The sequence below is a fragment of the Belonocnema kinseyi genome, chromosome 7 (assembly GCF_010883055.1).
Source record: "Belonocnema kinseyi isolate 2016_QV_RU_SX_M_011 chromosome 7, B_treatae_v1, whole genome shotgun sequence".
NCBI lineage: Eukaryota > Metazoa > Arthropoda > Insecta > Hymenoptera > Cynipidae > Belonocnema > Belonocnema kinseyi.
In genome coordinates, this window is record NC_046663.1 from 63,421,489 (window position 1) to 63,441,999 (window position 20,511).

Genomic DNA, 20,511 nt, shown 5'->3' on the forward strand with positions numbered 1-20,511 from the left:
CTATATCTTGAAATCAGATCACTCTCAGGAAAAATCCTTTTAAGGGGTTATGAGACCTAGTTAGATGAATAAAATAAAACATGTTTGAGGCCAATCTGTAGAAGGCCCAAAAACCGGCCTTATTGACCCTCCTCCTTTCTCTTAGGTCGTCAACACTGTTAAAAAGAACAATAGGGGTAGACCGCCCAACTCCAAGCGGAAGGATAGCGCTTCTTCCGAATCTGCTTCTTCGGTGGATAAATATTTGAATGCTACACCTCGTCGAAGTGCATCTTCTAGAATACGAACCAATAGCAGAAATGAGATTGCATCGGAATAGCAATGCAGGAGCTCAACAATGAAACTATTACAACATTTGAAGATCAATTCATCGTCTGTAGGTGATAAATCATCTTGGATTCAGGATCAGGTTCCTCTCATCCATTGGAATGTCCATGGCTTTGCCAATTTGCCAGAAATCGCGGATTATGTCCTCCCACTAGATGTGGTTTGTATATGCGAAACTTGGTTGACAGTACCCCCCTCCTCACGGCTGAGGTGGCTACCAACCCATGATATTATTGTAAGTAACGCTTCTCGTAATAATCCAAGAGGCCGTCCAAGCGGTGGCATTGCTATTTTAATTAATACCGAGATTTATAAGTATGAAATAATTGTTAGGACTGCGTCTTGGATTTTTATAAAGTGTAAAATTGGCGACATAGAATTTATTCTAGGCAGTGTTTACCTTTCCCACTCCTTGAATATAGATAGTCTTATTGAGACCCTGAATACCACTCTTTCTGAGTTTCTCGAAAAATATTCCCATTTACCTATATTGGTAGGGGGGGATTTCAATTCGCGTATAGGTATGCTAAATCAATTAAATTCTGAGATTTTGCCATTGAGTATATCGGCGTCACATAGTCGACTTTCTCTGGATAACAAAATCAATAGACATGGCCCTGCATTAATAGAATCTTTAGAAAGTAATAATATCGTGGTATTAAATGGCAGATTACTAGGGTATAGACCTGCTCAATTTACCTTCATGGCTCCTGAGAGAATTAATGTAACGTTAAAAACAATTTAGTTGGTATAAAAAACAGTGTGACTATTAATAGTCCCACACATGTGGCTTCTCAGGAACCATTGGGTAATAGTATAATTGATCTCGCTGCCTGTAATATTAATTTTTTAGAATTTGTAGAGGATTTCGAAACTCTTTCGATGGCAACACAATCTGATCACTTTCCGATAATTACAAAATTATACTTATATCGTAAAGGAGATTCCAATTGTAAACTAAATGTAAATTCTTTAAATGAGTCGACTAAATGGACAAATCATCTAGAATTAGCCTACATCGAGGGCATGAAGTCCGTTCCTAATGTTACTCTACAGGAAAATGCACCTATCGCTGACGTAAATGATAAAATTACGGTTACAATCACTCAGATAGCGAAAGAGGTGGGTTTGACAAAAAAGCAATATATAGGAGAATTCAAAAAGAAACCCTGGTACGATGATGAATGTTCCTATCTGGCTCGTAAAATAAAGAGGGAGTTAAAAAAGTGTAAAGAATCAGGGTTTGCGGACGCTGATGATAGGGTTTACAAAGGGTCGAAACGACACTATGTATGTTTGACCTGGCTTCAGCCAATAATTCAGCGAAATTCTGGAAGGCGGTTAACAATTTTAGATGTCGAGCCTCCACTGTTGGACATATTGGCCTAGCAGAGTGGCAGGAATTTGCCAATGACATGTATCCGCCTCGTATTGCATTAGATATCTGCTGGTTTGAAGTCTCTCATCCTCTTTTGGACTCCAATTTTACCCAAAATGAAATTCGAGAAAGTTTAAAAAAATGTAAATTAAACAAGGCTCCGGGGGAGGACGGTATCAGCAATGAATTTTATAAGTATCTCCCAGAGAATTGGCTCCTATACTTGGAGGGCTTGTTTGGGAGAATCTGGGGAGAAGAAGAAGTCCCATCTAAATGGGCAAAAATTCATCTTATTATGATACACAAAAAAAGCCTCAAAACAGACCCCTCAAATTATACAGAAATTGCCCTTGTTAACTGTGTAACTAAGATTTTCACGCAGGATTTGCTATCCAGGATCTCCAGGTGGGCTGAGAGTACAGGCGCTCTTCCAGAGAACCAGGGTGGTTTCAGAAGTGGTAGAAGCTGTTTGGACCACATTTTCACCCTATCTTCTATTATCCAAATACGTCTCTCTGAACCAGGGGGCAAACTTTTTTCATTTTTTGTTGACTTCAAAAGGGCCTTCCCCTCTATTAACCATCGTCACCTCTGGAAAAAACTCCTGAAGAAGGGCGTCAGCACCAAAATGTTAAAAATTATTGCTAACCTATATCAGAAAGCTACTGTTTCTATACGTTCAACTGAAGGTTACACCACCCCGGTGGAGGCAACCTTAGGTCTCCTCCAGGGTGAACGTATGAGTCCGATACTATTTGCCTTATTCCCCAGTGATCTTGAGGAATACTTAATAAATCATGGAGCCAGAGGAGTTATGGTTAATTATCTTACGGAAGTATTCTTTTTGGCTTACGCGGATGATATTGTACTACTAGCAGCTTCTTCAGTTGACCTTCAGAGGAACATAAATATAATTGCTCAGTACTGCGAAGAAAATTTTCTTTCCATTAATGAAAGTAAATCTAAAATTCTTATTTTTCATAAGGGCAACATCCGGAAAGATTATAGCTTCCGTTATAAGGGCGAACCTCTGGAGATCGTGCAGACGTATGATTATCTTGGCACTACTTTCTCTAGCTCAGGGAGATTTGCTAAAGCGAGTGAATGAAGGATGAGTGTTTCAAATGTAGCTATGGGTGCGGTCCTCAGGATTCTCTTTTCATCGAAGTGCGACTCTTGGAACACTAAGAGAGTGCTGTTTCGCAGCATGTGTCTTATCGTACTTTTCTTGCTATTGCAGTCTGGGGTTTATGGTATCATGAGTCTGTTGAGAAAATTCAGACGAATTTTTATAAGAAAATACTGGCTCTTCCTCTTTACACCCCTATTTATGCGGTCAGGATTGAAACAGGCTCTAGGCAACTTTCATATGATATCTTAAAGCAGGCTTTGAATTGGTTGGAAAGAGTCTTCGACATGAGAGAGGGGAGACTTCCTAAAACGTGTCTAGAAAGATTGATTCGCCTATCTGTCGAGAAAGATGAAAAAACCCGAATATAATTGATTTCTGCAATTGAAGCACTTTTTTGACCAGTGCGGGGTGGGAAGGATGTGGTCTTCATTGGATGCCAATTCTCTAAAGATAAACAAGGATCGTATACTCGACACTTACAGAATTCACCTCCTAAATTTAGATCTTGCCAGACTGGAATCCTCCGAGAGTTTGTAAGTTTATCCTTACCTCCCTTTGACTTTTCCAGAAAACTCTTATTTGAAAATAAGAATTCCCTTGATCTTTACAAGAATAATGGCTCAGCTTAGGCTTTTGGGATCCAAAAGAGGAAGAGTCTGCTTAAATGACTTAAGATATGACTTCGTAGCTGGTAACGTCTGTTCAGTATGTAATCTTAATCAGGTAGAAGATCTGTATCATTTACTGGCACAATGTCCTGCCTACAACGATTTCAGACCTCCGTTAATTAGAAACACTGCGGATCCGAATGTGATTAGGCAATATTGGCTTATGATTTTTAATACCACCTCTGCCTGTGAAATGCGTAATTTATTTAAACTAGTACAAGCCATTTTGCGCATCCGCACCTTTATACTTGAGACTTAAATAGGCAAAATAATTAAGTTTAATTCTTGTTCTTTTATTGTAGAATATTTTCTAGCTTTAAGCAACCCATTTGTACAGGTCAATGACCTAAGCATCTTATCAATAAACACACACAATTAAGAGAACAAATACAAATATTAGCCTATTTTTCACTGAAAAAAATTATTAATAATTAATATTATTTTTCTTAATATTAATTATTAATAAAAATGTTCTATTCGTTAACTTAGATTATTTATAATAATCCTAAATTCCAGGATTTAACGATTTTCTAAAGGATGATATGTATCTATTTGTTTATTCATTTTTTTTTAATTTCATATAAAATTTGCATTTTTGATGACAACATTTTTTTTCATAAAATAAATACGATAATGATTTTTTTTAATTTTTCAAAGTTTTTCAAGTTCTACGTAACCTCTGCATGTGACACATGATCAGTCAAATTCATTTTTATCTAAAGAAAATTACCAAACGTTTAATCAAATATTTAAAACAGGAAAGATGTTTTCAGGTTTTATTTAATTTTAAAAAAGACCTGAATACCACTTGGCTCAATTACAAAAGTTTATTTGATTTCTCTCTACATAAACGAATTAATTAAGTTTCCCCTTTTTATTTTGTGCAGACGGCGCTTCACTGGGGCGCTAAACATGGAGATGAGAATATCGTCAAACTGATAGCTGGAACGTACAGGGACTATATAAAAGGTGTTAATGAAACCACGGTAAGTACACCTGCAATAAAAAATAACCCCGATACAGGAAAATTTTATTGCAGCCTCTTCATATCAAGTTTCTACTCTATTTCTGCATTTCAAAGCAAAATTACTTCTGTACAAAATTCATTATTAACTTCTTTAAAAGAATTTTTATTTATTGCATACAAATTAAATAATGAAAATAGGTTTCGTTTATTAAACTTTAGAATTCACATTTCATTTCTCCTTGTAAAGTTTAACCTCATATATTAACAAATTTTCTTTTTTGTTTCTCGGTTGCATTTTGTTACCTGATGCAGAATGGGGTGAGTAATAGGATTTAAAATAAATTATAAAGTACTTTTTCAAAATACTCTTCTTAATTTCTAGGAGACAATTGCAAAATATGGTTTGTACTCTCAAATTTTTTTCTGTAAAATCTTTTTGCTAATTTTATTCGTGGACTTGTATTTGATAAATATAACTAGTGATTCGCAAGCAAACATGCGAGTGACATATCAAAAAGCAGCAGAAAAGTAAATAAATGAGTGCAGGAGAACAGTTGGTAAAGGAGCACAGGGTTGCAGGAGAAAAATAGATAAACGAGCGCAGGAGTGCGGGAGAAAAGTAGATAAAGAAGAGCAGCAGAAAAGAAGATAATGGATTGCAGGAGGGCAGGAGAAAAATAATTAAAGGTATGTAGAACAGAAGAAAAGTGGTTAAAGGAATGCTCAAGAAAAATAGATAAAAGAGAGCAGCAGAAAAGTGGATAATGGGTTGCAGGAGTGTAGGAGAAAACTAGATAAAGGTACGTAGAACAGAAGAAAAGTAGGTCAAGGAGCGCAGGAGAAAAGTAGATAACAGAGCGCATGAGAACAGAAGAAAAGTAGATAAAGGAATGTAGAAGTGCAGGAGAAAAGTAGATAAAGGAGCGCATGAGAAAAGTACATAAAGGATCCCAAGAGAGCAGGAGAAAATTAGATAAAGGAACGCAGGAGAACATAAGAAAAGTAAGTATAGGAGCGCAGGAGGGCAGGAGATAAGTGGATAAAGGATCGCAGGCTGGCCGGAGATAAGTAGATAAAGGAACGCAGGAGTGCCGGAGAAAATTATCTAAAGAAGCGCAGCAGAGCAGTAGAAATTTAGGTAAAGTAGCGCAAGAGAAAAGTAGATAAAATAATGCAGGAATAAAGTAAATAAAAGTTTGCAGAAAAAAAGTAGGTAAAGGAACGCAGGAGAAAAGAAAAAAGTAAGTAATTGAGCGAAGGATGGCAGGAGATAAGTAGATAAAGGAACGCAGGAGAACAAAAGAAAAGTAGGTAAAAGAGCGCAGGTGAAAAGTAGATAAATCAGAGCAGGACAGGAGGAGAAAAGTAAATGAAGGAGTCCAGGAGTGCAGGGGAAAAGTAAGTGAAGAAATGCAGCAAAACAGAAGAAAATTAAGTCAACGTGAGCAGGAGAAAAGTAGAAAAAGGAGCGAGGAGTGCAGGTGAAAAGTAGATAAAGGAACGAACAAGTTCAGCAAGAAAGTAGAAAAAGGGACGTAGGAGTGCTGGAGGAAAGTAAAAAGGGAACTCAGGAATGCAGGAGAGTTGTAAAAAGGAACACAAACAAGAAATTGAAACGAAAAAAAATGCCAGAAGCAGGTTTCGAGCCGGAAATATGCGGTTATAAACTAGAAGTGCTACTCTCTGATCTAACAGAGAGTGGAAAGTGTCGCTTTGATTTCCATGTAACGTGCGTCGATTGTTTTTAATTCGTTTTCTCGTGCAGGGTATTTTTAAATCTAATTAATAGTGTGGATCATGACCACAAATGAAATAACTATCACTCACCTGAATTGAAATGCAGAAAGGAATGTTAATATTGATACACTGTCATTAATGCAATCACATAATCATACACTTTATTGTAAAAACAGTATATTCACCGTTCATAGTTCATCAATCCTTTTCACTATTGATAATTATAACAAGTAATAATCCACGAGATTAAATTGGCAAAAACCGAGAAATCATGAGTTCTCACATCGGTCAGTGTGATCATGAGCACGACAAAATCTGTCTGATGATTCGCAGACAAGACAGTTCAAAAGAGGAAGGGATCCCGATAGGCTATGAGAAATGACGAACATTACCGAAAATTTAAATTAAAATTAGTCAAGCCATACTAATTGTAAGTTACATCAAATCAGTTGGCCCTAACATACCGCCCACTTTCGTTAATTATAATCAATCAGACATAATATTTGTATCGTGGTTTAAACCAAAGTTGCTTACAGCTTATATCCAATTTTAAATTTCACTATCATCTAAATAATCAGAATATACTGGCAATCGAGACACCTGCGTAATTGGACGGTCTAATTCAGACTTTGCAGTTTTAACCGTTACTACACGGACCTTTGCCGTCAGGGCCCGGATGTCACTTCACGACACGAGCCATATTTCATTTCGTAGGAGGGAGAAGCTTTTCACGAAGGATAATCAATTCATTAGAGTTTATGTTAGAATGAGCTCGATCCCATTTAGAACGCTGCTTTAATGTATTTAAATAATCCGTAGACCAGATTTTCCAGAACTGCTGAACCTTTTTCTGTACTGTTTGCTAAGAGTTCAAACGACCGTCTTTTACGTCCAGGTATGAAGGTTCTGGTAGGGATAAAATGACCTCGGGTCCAAGGCACGAAATTATCAGGCTCAGAATCGGATTCAACATTTATTGGCCGCGAATTCAAACAGGCTTCTATTTGGCATAAAAGCGTAGTAAGCTCTTCGAAAGGTAACTTTTTATCACCAACTGAGCGTCTGAGATGATGCTTTATACTTTTGACTCCAACTTCTCAAAGACTTCCGAAGTGAGGTGCTCCTGAGGGGATCATCTTCCAGACAAGACCGTCTGCTGCAAAATAATTACATACATTCGGATCTCTAAATGCCATTTTAAAGTTTTCACACAATTCGCGATCAGCTCCCTGAAAAGTAGTACCGTTATCACTATGAATGGTTTTAGGAAGTCCGCGTCGACCTATCAGGCGTTTCAATGCTCCAATAAATGCATCCGATGTATAATCAGGCACAAGTTCAAGATGTATCGCGCGAGTTGCAAAGCAAAAAAATATGCTGATATAGGCCTTACAGGGCCTACTTCTTCTGCCTCTGAATCTAAGAACGTCAATAGGCCCAGCATAGTCAACGCCACAATGAGTAAATGGTCGCGAAGGCGTTACCTTACTTGAAGGTAAACTTCCCATCAACTGAATCGGGATTGCAGCTCGGTTTCTTGCGCAAGAAACACAATAACGAATACATTTCCTAATCAGAGACTGCGATTTAATTATCCAAAGTTCTTATCTGAGGACTCAAGTCATTAATTGAGCACCACCATGTAAAGTGCGGAGATGGGCATGTCGAACAATGAGCAATACAGTGGGATGACTTACAATGATAACAGGATGCTTTTCCTCATAAGAAGGCGAAGAAAATTATAGGCGATCTCTAAGTCTTACAAGATTATTATGATCAGAAATGGAGTTAATTTTCTTAATAAACTTGACCTTGAAATGTCCCGTTTCCTTTTCAAGTTTTTGAACTCATCAGAAAACGCCGCAACTTGAACTACGCGTAGCCAATGAATTTTAGTTTTTATATAATAATCGGGTTCTTCCTTAACTAATGTATACTTTTTTCAAAGATCTTGGCAAAATCTCTTAAGATTCTTATTTTTCATAATAGCAGACTTTAGTTTAAACTGAAGAATGTAGAGAAATTTATAAACGTTTATTATAACCCGCAATAATTTAGGCCAACTTGAAAATTTTTCAAAGACATTCAAATGTGATAACGGTTTGTTTATTAAGTGCAAAATCATGTCAACGATGGCAACGGGTTATTCGGAAATGTCCTTTTCAGGATTTAGTTTAATGTTAGTTTGTGGCCATTTTTCAGTAGGAAGCAGTAACCACATAGGGCTTGTCCACCAGAGAAGGTATGTTGGCAATTCTGAGGGTGGTATTCCTCTTGATCCACAATCAGCGGGATTATCTAAATATGGGACGCGTGTTCATGAAACATTAGGAATACGAGTGATAATTTCACTCACTCGATTGGCGATAAAGGTGGGCCACCGTGGAAGAGTTTTTGGCAATCACATGAGTACATCTAAAGAATCTGACCAGGAATAGATTGGAATTGAATTCCATTTTAGGGCTTCGAGAATATATTGGATTGACTTTGCGAGAAGTACGGCTGCACATAATTCCAATTTTGGTATTAAAATTAACTCTAATGGTACGACCTTTGACTTCTCCATCATCAGAGTGACACAGGTTCTATTGGAATATACAACTCTCAGATAAACGCAAGCTGCGTAAGTCAAGCGAGATTCATCTGAGAACCCGTGAATCTGATAATCACATTGGTTTGAACAAACTTGCATCCAACGCGGAATAGAAAGATTTTGAACTGTGACCAGCTCATAGCAATAATCATGCCAACATGTTTCAAGGTCTTCCGGTAATTTCTGTTCCCAATCAGATCCACATAGCCAGAGTTCCTGCACTAGTCTTTTCGTTCTAATTATAATTTGTGTTAAAAATCCTAATGGATCATACATTCGTGCTATAGTTGATAAAATAATTTTCTTAGTATTCTTTTCAGTCGAAGAAATATCTACGCGAATTTGAAAGAAATCAGAGGTAGGATTCTATGGCAATCCTAATACTCGAATAGACTCTACCTGTTCTGAGTCCGGTAGAACAAATTCGTTACGCTCATTTGGTATAGTTAATAGTAGTGGATAATTACTAGCCCATTTATCCTAAGAAAGACCGCCTCGAGACAAAATATCTCTAACTGGATCTGTATTCTACGAGCCTCCTCCAAAGTATGTGCTCCAAACAAAACATCAACATAAAAATTATTCTGCAAAATCTCATCACTGAGTGAATTAGAATCTTTTTCATCAGAAGCGAGTTGCTGCAAAACTCTTAAGAGCCTGAAATGAGGCAGACGCAGTTCCATAAGTCAACGTTAATAAACAATGTGGGATGAGATGCTCAGCTACATTGATACGGAAGAGAATTTGTCTGTACATTTTAGAAATGTCAGCGCACGTCGCGATCATGTATACACGCCATCCTAATAAGATAAACGGTAATTCAATTTGAAGTTTGGGACCGATTAGCATGTGAGAATTCAAGAAAGTCTCATTGCTAATGAAAGCTGACCCATTAAAAACAAGTCTTACCCGTGTGGTTGTAGATGATTCTTTAATTATTGTAAGATGAGTAATATAAACAAATTGTTTATTCTTATAATCACAATATAATGCGGGCTCCGTGTTACCTAAATCGAGATAGTCTTTCATAAACGCTAAATATAACTCTTTATGTTCGGGTTGTGCCAAAAATTTATTTTCGTAATTATAAAACTGTTTAGAAGTTCTGGAATCTGACCATCCTATATTTATAGAAAGTCCATCCTTTAATGAATGGCGGACAATATATATTCCTTCAGAAATACGTGAATGAGTGCCTTGAAAATAGTTTTCACATTTTTGTTCGTCCTGTGTTAAATGACGTTTAACGGGGATTTCCTCAAGTTCCCAAAAATGCGACAAATTTTCTGGTATATCACGTATATCGTGACGATGATGAACTGCAAGCGTGTTTGTGAATGGTATCGATGAACCAATCAGAATCCATCCAAAAACAGTTTAATGAGCAACAAGTAATTCGTTAGGTCCTTTACGTAATCGGTCAATGTCAGGCCGTGCAAATGAAGCAAAAATCTCTCGATCAGTACCGACATGCTAGGTGCTTTATGACTTAAGACCTCTGGACAAACAAGTCTGTCAACTGTCATTTTAAACTGAGGATCGATAAGTGATTCATTCGATTACAAAGGAAGCAGCTGAATGTGAGGTTATAAATGTTGTAGTTCCCACTCCTCGAACAGTTCCGTGAATTTTACGTTGTATTAAATGTAAATCTTTAACTAGAGATTCAGAACTAAAGGTTCCTTGGGAATAATCACCAATAAGAGCTCGTACAACTTTACTTTGGCTTATAGAATTTCTTACTCTAACATAACAACTATCTAGTAATACACTAGCAGCGCAAGATTCCGAATTGCTGGATAATACATTATTTGTAGGCGTGGTTGGATTTATTTGAGATGTAGATTGATACATTTTGTATGGTGTGATTTAAGATTTTTACCCCTAGAATGCTTACTTTCACATTTATCAGTCTTAGCAGTGAAAGCTTCCAATGCAAAAATTCTATCTTTCAGAAAAGACTCAAATTCTTCAAAGGTAGGATATTCAGTCTGAGAACCAAGCGAGAGTTTCCAATCTTTACGAGTTTTTGAATCTAATTTTTTAGCAAGAACATATACCAAAATATGATCCCAATATTCTACTGAACATTTTAAATTATACAAAGCATTAATTACTGAAGTAACTTTATCGTAAATTCGTTTAAGTTCTGCGCCTGATTTTTGAGAAGCATTTTTAAGTTCAAATAACTCATCAAATAAATTAGATGCAATAGTGCGCTTATTTTCATAACGATCTATAAGTATTTTCCAAGCTTTCGCATAGTTGGCCTCTGTAATTTTAATTGATTTTAACTATTATGAAGCTTCAACTTCAAGATAAGCTTAAAGGCGATGTAGTTTTTCTACGTCAGGCATTGATCTGTTAGTATGAACTAACGATGAATACAAATCTCTAAAACTTGGCCAATAAACGCACGAGCTTGAGAACTTTAGTAGAGCAATCTTGGGCAAATTGGATGCTGATGAACCTAGTTTGTGATTAATTGAATTGTCTACATCTGAGTGTGTTGATATATTAGCAACAGCTCGTTGAAAAAAGCATTCCAATTCCTCAGAGCTCTTTAACTCTTTCGAACACATGGCTTCCAACTGTCGATTAAGCTTTTGACAGTTGCTCCAATTATTTTCCAAAATAAATAAACGTTTTTGAGAAATGGCAAGTGTCATATTTTTCTTTCCTACCTTTTTCGTATTTTCGATATTTTTTTCTATCGAATGGATAAGTGCCTGTTCCACATAAAACATTTCTTGCGGGTACAGGGTCTGCTTAGCTGCATCTTCGTGTAATATCGTGAATTAAATTTTATTGATTATCTCAATATATAAATTTTATTTTCAATTCAAAACAGAATACGCTTCGAAATATTGAAGTGCACGACACTGTTAGAGAAAGTATAATAACTCGTATCAATTTCAAATATTCATAATAAGACTTTGTTGTTGATAGAGACAAGATTGCCAGTTAATTATAGACACATTATCAAGAAATCAATAAACATGACGCATGATGTATGATGTGAAGGTTAATTGACAAAATTGTGAAGATTTTCACTTGACCACGAAAAATTTGTGTGATTTTTAGGTTCAGCACCTAGTATTGCAATAAATGCTTATATTCACATCATTGATATCCATCATTAACGCTGCATTTTTCTTTATGACGAAAAAAGCCGCCCACTGCTCACTTTTAGAGTCTAATAGCTAATTTCACTCATAGTTTCGTAATTCAAAATATCCAGCTCCGAAGGACCAATGGTTGATATTTTAAAATTTAATTAATAATGTGGATTGTGGCCACTGACATGAATTGAAATTCAAAAAGGAATGTTAATATTGATACACTACCATTAATGCAATCACACAATCATATACTTTATTTTTAAAACAGTATCTTCACCGTACATAGTTTATTAATCCTTTTCACTCTTAATAATTATAATATGTAATAATCCACAAGATTATATTGGCAAAAACCGAGAAATCATGAGTTCTCACATCAATCAGTGTGAGCATGAGCACGATAAAATCTATCTGATGATTCGCAAACGAGACAGTTCAAAGGAGGAAGGTAGTCCAATAGGCTATGAGAAATTACGAACATGACCGAAACTTTAAATTAAAATGAGTTAAGCTATACTAATTATAAGTTATATCAAATCAGTTAGCCGCAACAATGGCTGAAAATCGTATCGTAGTATATGAGTAAACAAAGTTCCGAGGCATGCGGGTTCTCCTTGTCAAATAAAAATACAGTTTGATATTTAAGATATGTTTGTTCAGAAAGTCAAGTAATAGCTTGTCTCGTTAGGCAGTTTATTTTTTTCCGTGTATCGAGTTTTTCTGGCAAGTTGCTTGAATTAAGGAATTTAGACGCTGCTGCCAACTTGCCAGAAATGTTACTTTCGTTACATTTGTATTTTTTGCTACGATAATTCTGTCTTGTTTTTTTGAATGGTAAGATGTCACACACGCTGAAGAGTATCCCCTGGAATTTCAATAGCAGTAACAGTTTATCGTAGGACGTCGCGTCGCGCTCCAGTTTCCCTCTTAAGGGATTTACTCGGAGGCAAGAAAGCGAGTGGTTTGAAAAGAGGAAGAGATCGTCTCGTCCGCGGATAAAGGAAGGAAAGAAAGTAAAGTAAGAGAACGAAGAGAAGACCGCAGATAGGATCGGATGTGTGTGGTCCGCCGCTTTACTCTTTATAAGACTTATATAAGCCAGCTTGAGCTCGTTAGCGGCTCGCGACAAACACCGTAAGGTCGCTCACCGCCATAGGTAGTACGGCGTAGGAAAAAGATGGTAGGGTGGTCTTAGTACATACGTACCTACCTGCAACGGCAGAAATTCCAGAATGCATAAAATCAACTTCCAACCTAATTAATCCTTTTTCTGACCCAGAAAAAACCACCCCTAGTAACAATGTTGATTTTATTCTAAACTATCCCATCAGCTTACATCCGCATTTTGAACCTGTCATTCAAGTAGGGGTCACAGAAAATATGCACGTTTTTGTACTTTTTTTTTGTACACATTTTTATATTGGGATAGAAAATTGGCCCGGGGAAAATGGGCAGGACATTTGGTCAAACGGCCCAAATTGATGAAAATAGTACCGGCCTACAGGAATGTTTTCAGAAATCATACTTTACGAGTCCGACCGTGTTTTTTCAAATTTAAAAGTACCAGATGAAGAAACTGCCCTGTTCCCCTCTTTTCCCGTTTATAAAATGATTCCTTCTTTTTCCTCTTGTATTCAAGAAACTGCCCCATTTGCCCCTTCTTTCGCTTAAATTGAAACTTTATTAATGGAAGACAATAAGAACGTGCAATTATTTTTGTTTAAAGTTAATTCTTTTCAACTAAAAAGTCTACTCTTATATTTTTTATTCAGAATTTATTGTTCTTGGTTCCAAACTCTATAATTTTATGAAATTGTAATTAATTCATTAAATATTCTTCTATTTTATTCAAAAGTAATCTTTTTTATCAAAAATTCAATAATTTGGTTAAAAGTTCAACTATTTGGTCCAAATCATCCTTTTGGGTTGGTAACTTTTTATTGAAAATTCGAGTTTTTAGAGTTGATAGTTCAACTATTTTGGTAGAATTTTCATTAATTTGGTTGAAAATACAACTATTTACTTGAAATTTCATAATTTTTGTTTAAAAATTCAACTGGTACATTTTACGCTGAGAAGTCATATTTTTTCGTTGAAAATTCGATTATTATTTTCTTAAAAATCCATTTTATTTGTTGCTTGAAATTGAACTATTTCATTTTTGGTAGAAAATTGATCGTTTTTATTTGAAAATTCAACTTTTTGACTGAAAATATACCTTTTTGTTAAAAACTTATATTGTTGGGCGGAAATTTTCAGTTTAAAAATTCATCTCTTTGGTGGACATTTTTTCTTTTTTTGTTAAAAATGCAAATTTTAGGAAAAAATTAATCTGTTCTGGTCGAGAGTTTAGCTATTTTTTAGAAACTAAACCTTATTGGTTGCATTCAACAAGTTCTTACAATATCAACCAAGTAGTTGATTTTTTAACCAAGAAGATTGATTTTCTACCAGAAGAGACGAATTTTCGACAAAATAATTGAATTTTTAACCAAAAAGATTCATTTTCTACCAAGAAAGATGAATTTTTAACAAATTACATCAATTTTCAACTAAATACTTTGAAGAAAGGATGTTGTAAAGCCAAAAGGACGAATTACCTACAAAACAGTTGAATTTACAACCCGAGAATATGAATATTCAACAAAAAAGTTAAAGTTGTTAGTTAAGAGAAAAAAAAATAATTTCAATAAAACTGTTGAAAGAAAAAGAGTTAATTTCTGGGGGGATTATATTGACCCTCAAAAATAAATTTGGTAAAAATTGTTGATGTAAGTTGTTGGCTTTAGGGTCAGGTGAATTGAAACTAATTAAGTTGTTTCGAACGTTTCAGCACACAATGGTGTCCCTCATCAGTGGGTTTGATTAAATCTGTGAAAAAAAAATTTTATCGTAAAAATTTCTTTACAAATTATTTCTCAGTGAAGTATATGTAATTAAAATAAGTTATTTTATTCCTTTTTTGTTATTTTTCGCAGTAATAAGAATAATGTCAAGAAACATTTAATTTAAAAATGATTAGTTCAAATAATTTTTTCCTTAATTTCTCGTACATAAATTTTCTTTTGAAAAAGTTTTATGTTTCCGAAACTGGTTCCATTTTAAAAGTAGAATAATTTCAACAATCACAATGTAGTGAAAACTAAATTTGCCAAAGAAAGATTTTAGTTTTATAATAATGATTGGATTTTTTTGTGTTATGTTTGTATGTCTTTAATTAAAATGTACTGAATTTCTGTATTTTTATTTCTTAAATATTTAGATAATTGAAGGTTTTGTATGTGAAAATAAATTTTTTTAAATTAATTTTTACAAAATGAAATTCCATTGGAAATTATAAAAATAGTTGTAGTTGGCAATAATTTTTAGGTATTCTTCAAAGTGCACGTTAATCTTCAAATATTGTATTGTGACATAATTCGAAAGAAAAAAACAAACAAATATTGAAATTAGGGACAGTTTCATTAATGAAAACCTTTTTTATTGATATTTTATTTTTTTAAATTTCAATATGAGAAATTATGTTTTAAAATTAGAGTACATACACACACACGCATATGTATATTTGTGTGTGTGTATCCAAATTTGATGTATGTACAAAAAATGTATTTTTAATTTTTCGAAAGTATTGTAATAATGTTATTACTAACCTTATAAGAATTTATAGCAAATTTGTGGCATAATGACGCGTTTTTTCCTCCTCAGAAGAGAAAAGCAAGAATGTAACGTCAATGTTCACTAAAAACTGAGTGAAAACTGTGGGGTTGGTGAACGATTGAGGGTCTCATATATGCAAGGACAACTTACGTCAACAATTTCTACAAAAAGAGTTAAATTTTCTCATTTGACTTTTTTAATTCAATTTACATTTAAGTGGATAATCGAAAAAAAGAGGGGAATAGGGAAAAGACTGACCAAGCCTGCTTTTCGATTTCCGATCATACTTTACAAATTTGGTGACACTATTTTGACATTATTTTTCAAATTTGTGACACTATTTAAACTATTTATTATCCCTGAAGTGAGTCCGAGGCCTGATATTGAGAAACCCCTAAAAAACGTCCCGCTAACCCCGTCTTATCGTACTTGAGAATGCCTTTTTTCTTGGGACAAATTTAGCAAACCCTTATATGAGCATTGGAGGAGAGAGCCAGTTTTGGTCCCTTTCGTTCTCGACATCCGTCTGTCGTTTTGTCTCCTTCCCTTCCTTTCAGTTGAAGCCGTCCGGCTCATTTGTTTTCGCGGTGTAACTGGAGCCATCCTGTCGACACCCCGGCACCTTGCTCCCTCCTCTTCTGGAGACTGATATCCGCCGCTCGACTCACATGTAAATCGGCTAATTCCACGCAGTGCATTAATTATCTCATTACGTTCGCTTCCCGATGTCGCTGAAGAACATAAGCGGGAAGAAAAAGGGGTTCGCATTCCTTGTAGCCAATTATCGGAACAGTGAAAAAGCAACCTCGTTCCGAGAGAGAAAGATGCTACTTGTATTACTGTTTCCTCAGAAAATCCCTTCTAGAATCCACTCAACCGACTTTCGTTATTACTTTTTCTTACTGAAGTTGAAGCTGATCACAGACTTTACACTCTTTCCTTTGCTTTTTTTAAAAATAAGGTGACGAAAAGTAGGAAAAATAAGGTTAAAGAAGTAGAGAAAAAGTATTAGAAATAAGAAAAATAACATATGAGGGAGTATGGGAAAATGAGGGGTGGGAAATAAGGGGAATGAGTAAAGTGCAGGTAGAGAAAATAAGTGGTGGAAAATTAGTGTATGTGAGGGAAAGCTAAAGCTGAGGAAGCAGGGGAGTGAAGGAACATTAGGAGAGGGGAAGTATGGGCAGTGAGGAGAAATGAGAGTAAATGTGTGAAGGAAAACTAAGAGAAAGTAGGGAAGGGGAAGTAGGTTATGTAAAGGAAGAATTAAGTGAGAAGGAAAAGTAAGTGTAAGCAAACTGAAGTAAGGGAACCCATTAGAAAAAAGAGTGAATAGGAAGGGGGAAGTAATGGATGGGGAAGGGTAGTAAGGGGAGGGGAGTATAAGCTGTAGGATCGGGGGGAAGAGTTAGTAGCGGAAGAAGAAGTTGTGGAATGGCTGGCGAAGAGTGACGTGAGGGGAGGGGAAATAGGGGAATTGATCAGAAAATAGGGTGGCCAGGAAGGAGAAAGTGAGGGCTTGAAGTTGGAAGTAGGGGAAGGGAAGTGTTAGCTAGACTGCTAGAGAAGCAGGAAGATGGGGAAGTAGCGTAGAAAGAAGTTGGGGAAGGGCTGGTAAAGGAGTGAGAGGATTGAAAATAGGAGAAATTACTAGAAAAGGGGGTGAGTAGGAAGAAGCAAATGAGGACTTGAGAAGGAAAGTAGGGCAAGGTGAGTGTTAAATGGGGAAGTTAGGAGAAGAGTTAATAGCATATGAAGACGTTTTGTGGAGCTAAGGGTGAAGTGCGGGAGGATAAGTAGAGGAAATGATTAAAAAATAGGGTAGGCAGGAAGGGGAAAGTGTGGTATACACGTTTTTAAAACAAGGCGTGACCATTTTTTGACCGTAATTTAATTGATAAAAGTTTTGAAATATAAATATTTAAATGTAAAATATTAGGGATGGAAATTATTCCTTTTTTTCAAAATACAACCTTCCTAAAAAAGTATCTTTGAAGAATACTTTGAGTAAAGGTTAAGTATTTTGTATATCTATAAAAATGTTCCGTGCTGCTTTTCAATTATTATTGACATTACTTAATTGTAAAAAATATAAAAATATTAATTTCACATAATTTATTCAGGGTTTTTTTCTTAATTTTTTAAACTATAATATTGCATACACAAAAAAAGTTATCTCCATCTGATGCAAAGTATTCCCCTAAAAATGTTTTTTGTCTTTACTGTAAAATTATGCTCAATGTAGTTAGGTTATTAAGTTTCTTTATCTCAATAATTAACGACTAACTAGTTAATTTTTTTTTACTTGAAATATTAACTATTACATTTTTTCTTCGGATTTATTTTTTTGGTTGAAAATTTATCTTTATTGGTTTCAAGTGTACGTTTTTGTTGAAAATCGAATTTTTTTTGGTTGAAAATCGGAATGTCTTGTAAAATATTCACCTTTTGGTTTGCAAATTTCACTATTTTGTTGAAAATTTACGTTTCTTGGTTGAAAATTAACTTTTCTGTACCCTTACGGAAAAAAATTTTTTGTTTGCCCCAATCAAATTTCATGGTTGGTATAGAAGCAACGCTATCATTCGTTTGACCCAAACAAATCACTTTGGTTGAAAAATTGTTCGATTGTACAAAAAAGTGTAGTTCCATTATTTGGTACAATTATCAAATGGTACTGATAATTTTTTTTAACCAAATAAAATGTTGTCTTGTACCAATCACTTTTAGTATTCACAACCAAATTTTTGGCCATCAGAACAAAAGTTTTTTTTTAATTGAACAAAAACTACTTAACAGAATGTTTTCGTTACTTTCGCTTTCATTTTTATCTCTGTGTGAGTACATTAGTTTAATTTAAAAGAATTTATTCTCCTATTTTCGTGAAAAATCACCGTATTTCATTAGTCTGAAAGTGAATACACTTTTAATTCTATTGAAATTATCTTGGTAAATTTTTGACTCCAGAAATAATTAGTTTCGAAAAGAATTTATTTTTGTAGATGACCTTGTTAAGTTTGGCTTTAAAAGTATTTAAAGTCGACATTTTTAATTCTATTGAAATAATCATGGTACAATTTTGATTCCAGAAACAATTAGTTTCGAAAATATTTTATTTTTGTGAGATGTTAATGTCAGTCTCATGTTAACCAGTCAAGATTTTCAAAGTCAACAATTTTAACTGTATTGAAATTATCATGGAAAAATGTTGATTCCAGAAGCAATTGGTTTTGAAAAGATTCTATTTTTGGGGAGAAGTTTATCCAGTTTGGCAGTCAAGATGTTCAAATTCGAAATTTTGAATTCTATCGAAATTATCATGGTAAAATTTTGATGCCAGAAATAATAAGTTACGAAAAGATTCTATTTTTGCGGTCGAGTTTGTCAAGTTTGGCAGTAAAGATGTTCAAAGTCGAAATTTTTTATTCTATTGAAATTATCCTCGTAAAATTTTGATTTAAAAAATAAGTGGTTTCGATAAGATTCTTTCATTCCTTTGAAATTATCATGGTAAAATTTTAATTCCAGAAATAATTAGTTACGAAAAGACTTTATTTTTGCGGACGAGTTTGTCAAGTTTGACAGTAAAGATGTTCAAATTCGACATTTTTAATTCTATTGAAATTATCATCGTAAAATTTTAATTTCAAAAACAAGTGGTTTCGAAAAGATGCTATTTTTGTGGATGAGTTTGTCAAGTTTGGCAGTAAAGATGTTCAAAGTGGACAATAGTTTGAAATAAATGTAAGTTTATTTGGACTTGATTTTTCCTACTTTAGTTGGCATTTATTTGGTTTGTGGTTTTAAAGTGCAGATACAAATAATACGCATACAGAGAGAGTGTGTGAGAGAGAGGAATAAAAGGAAGGAGAGTAGCTCTCGTGGATCGTTCACGGCGTAATCTGTCAGCAGTTATACACCGCTTCCACCGCAGTTTTCATGAGCTTATCGTCGGATCGACTCGCATTTAATCCTCACAAAAAACGGTGGCTGCTCCAAGAGAGACCTTAAGCCGCCCGTGTGGCGCCTGCATCCGCGGTCCAGTCGTAGGACAGCCACGACAATGCAATCCAACCGTGCAAAACTTCTCCGATGTCCACTGGGTGACCCATTTAGAAGAACCTTCCATCCATTCAGAAATTATTCTCCAAATCAAGATTCCAGGCTTTTCTTCTAAATTAAGGAGCATTCAATTTCAAGAGCTCTGAATTTAAGGGTATCCCTATTGAGAATTCCGACATCGGAAGCGACGCAGGATCCCTTCACAAAGTTTCAATTATCCCAACTTTCATAAGAAGCCTCCGAGCAATGCTTTGCAAACTCGATCATGTGGGGGTTTCAATTTACAAAATCACCTACCGTCTACAGCCGGATTCTTTTTAGAAGCGCTCGAATTCGCCTGAACATTTGGTCAGAGAAGTGGAAAACTGCAGAAAACCAAAACTCCGCAGGACAGATAGTTACTGGTATTCAGTTTATCAAAATTCTGATAGGTTTTGATCCAAAAAATTCAACACTCGTCAATCTGTTTTCGGTATCCTGAATTTAAAAAATTTTTTTAAACATTTCTATCAAACGTTTTTGATAAAAAGTCTATTGAAATAAATAATGATATGTATCGGAAATGTCCCACGATCTCCTGCTAAAAAGACATTCAATTTCTATCAAACATTTTTGCAGATTATCTGCAATAAAAATTAAGTTCACAGGATCAACCTTAGACAAATATCGGTTAAACTTTCTTTTGTTTTCCCATGACAAAGACATGTTTTTTGAAAGACGCAAAGTTGGCTAAACAAAACTATCGCTCTAGAAAATTTCCTGCAACAAATTTTATTCTTAATTTTTTCTGTATTCCTTTACATTGTTATACGTTTTTTATACAAATTCACTACAATCCTATCAAATATGCTATCCGACATCCCTAATC

General features: G+C 35.0%; 1 protein-coding gene across 2 annotated transcripts in view; it reads left to right on the forward strand.

The window, feature by feature from the left end:
* Positions 1-20,511, forward strand: part of LOC117177420 (ankyrin repeat domain-containing protein SOWAHB) — a 439,406-nt gene that overhangs the window by 362,517 nt on the left and 56,378 nt on the right. For both annotated transcript variants that reach the window (XM_033368091.1, XM_033368092.1), the window contains exons 9-10: positions 4,393-4,491; positions 4,785-4,790. In XM_033368091.1, the coding sequence (XP_033223982.1) occupies positions 4,393-4,491; positions 4,785-4,790 (105 nt within the window). The remainder of the gene's footprint in view (positions 1-4,392; positions 4,492-4,784; positions 4,791-20,511) is intronic.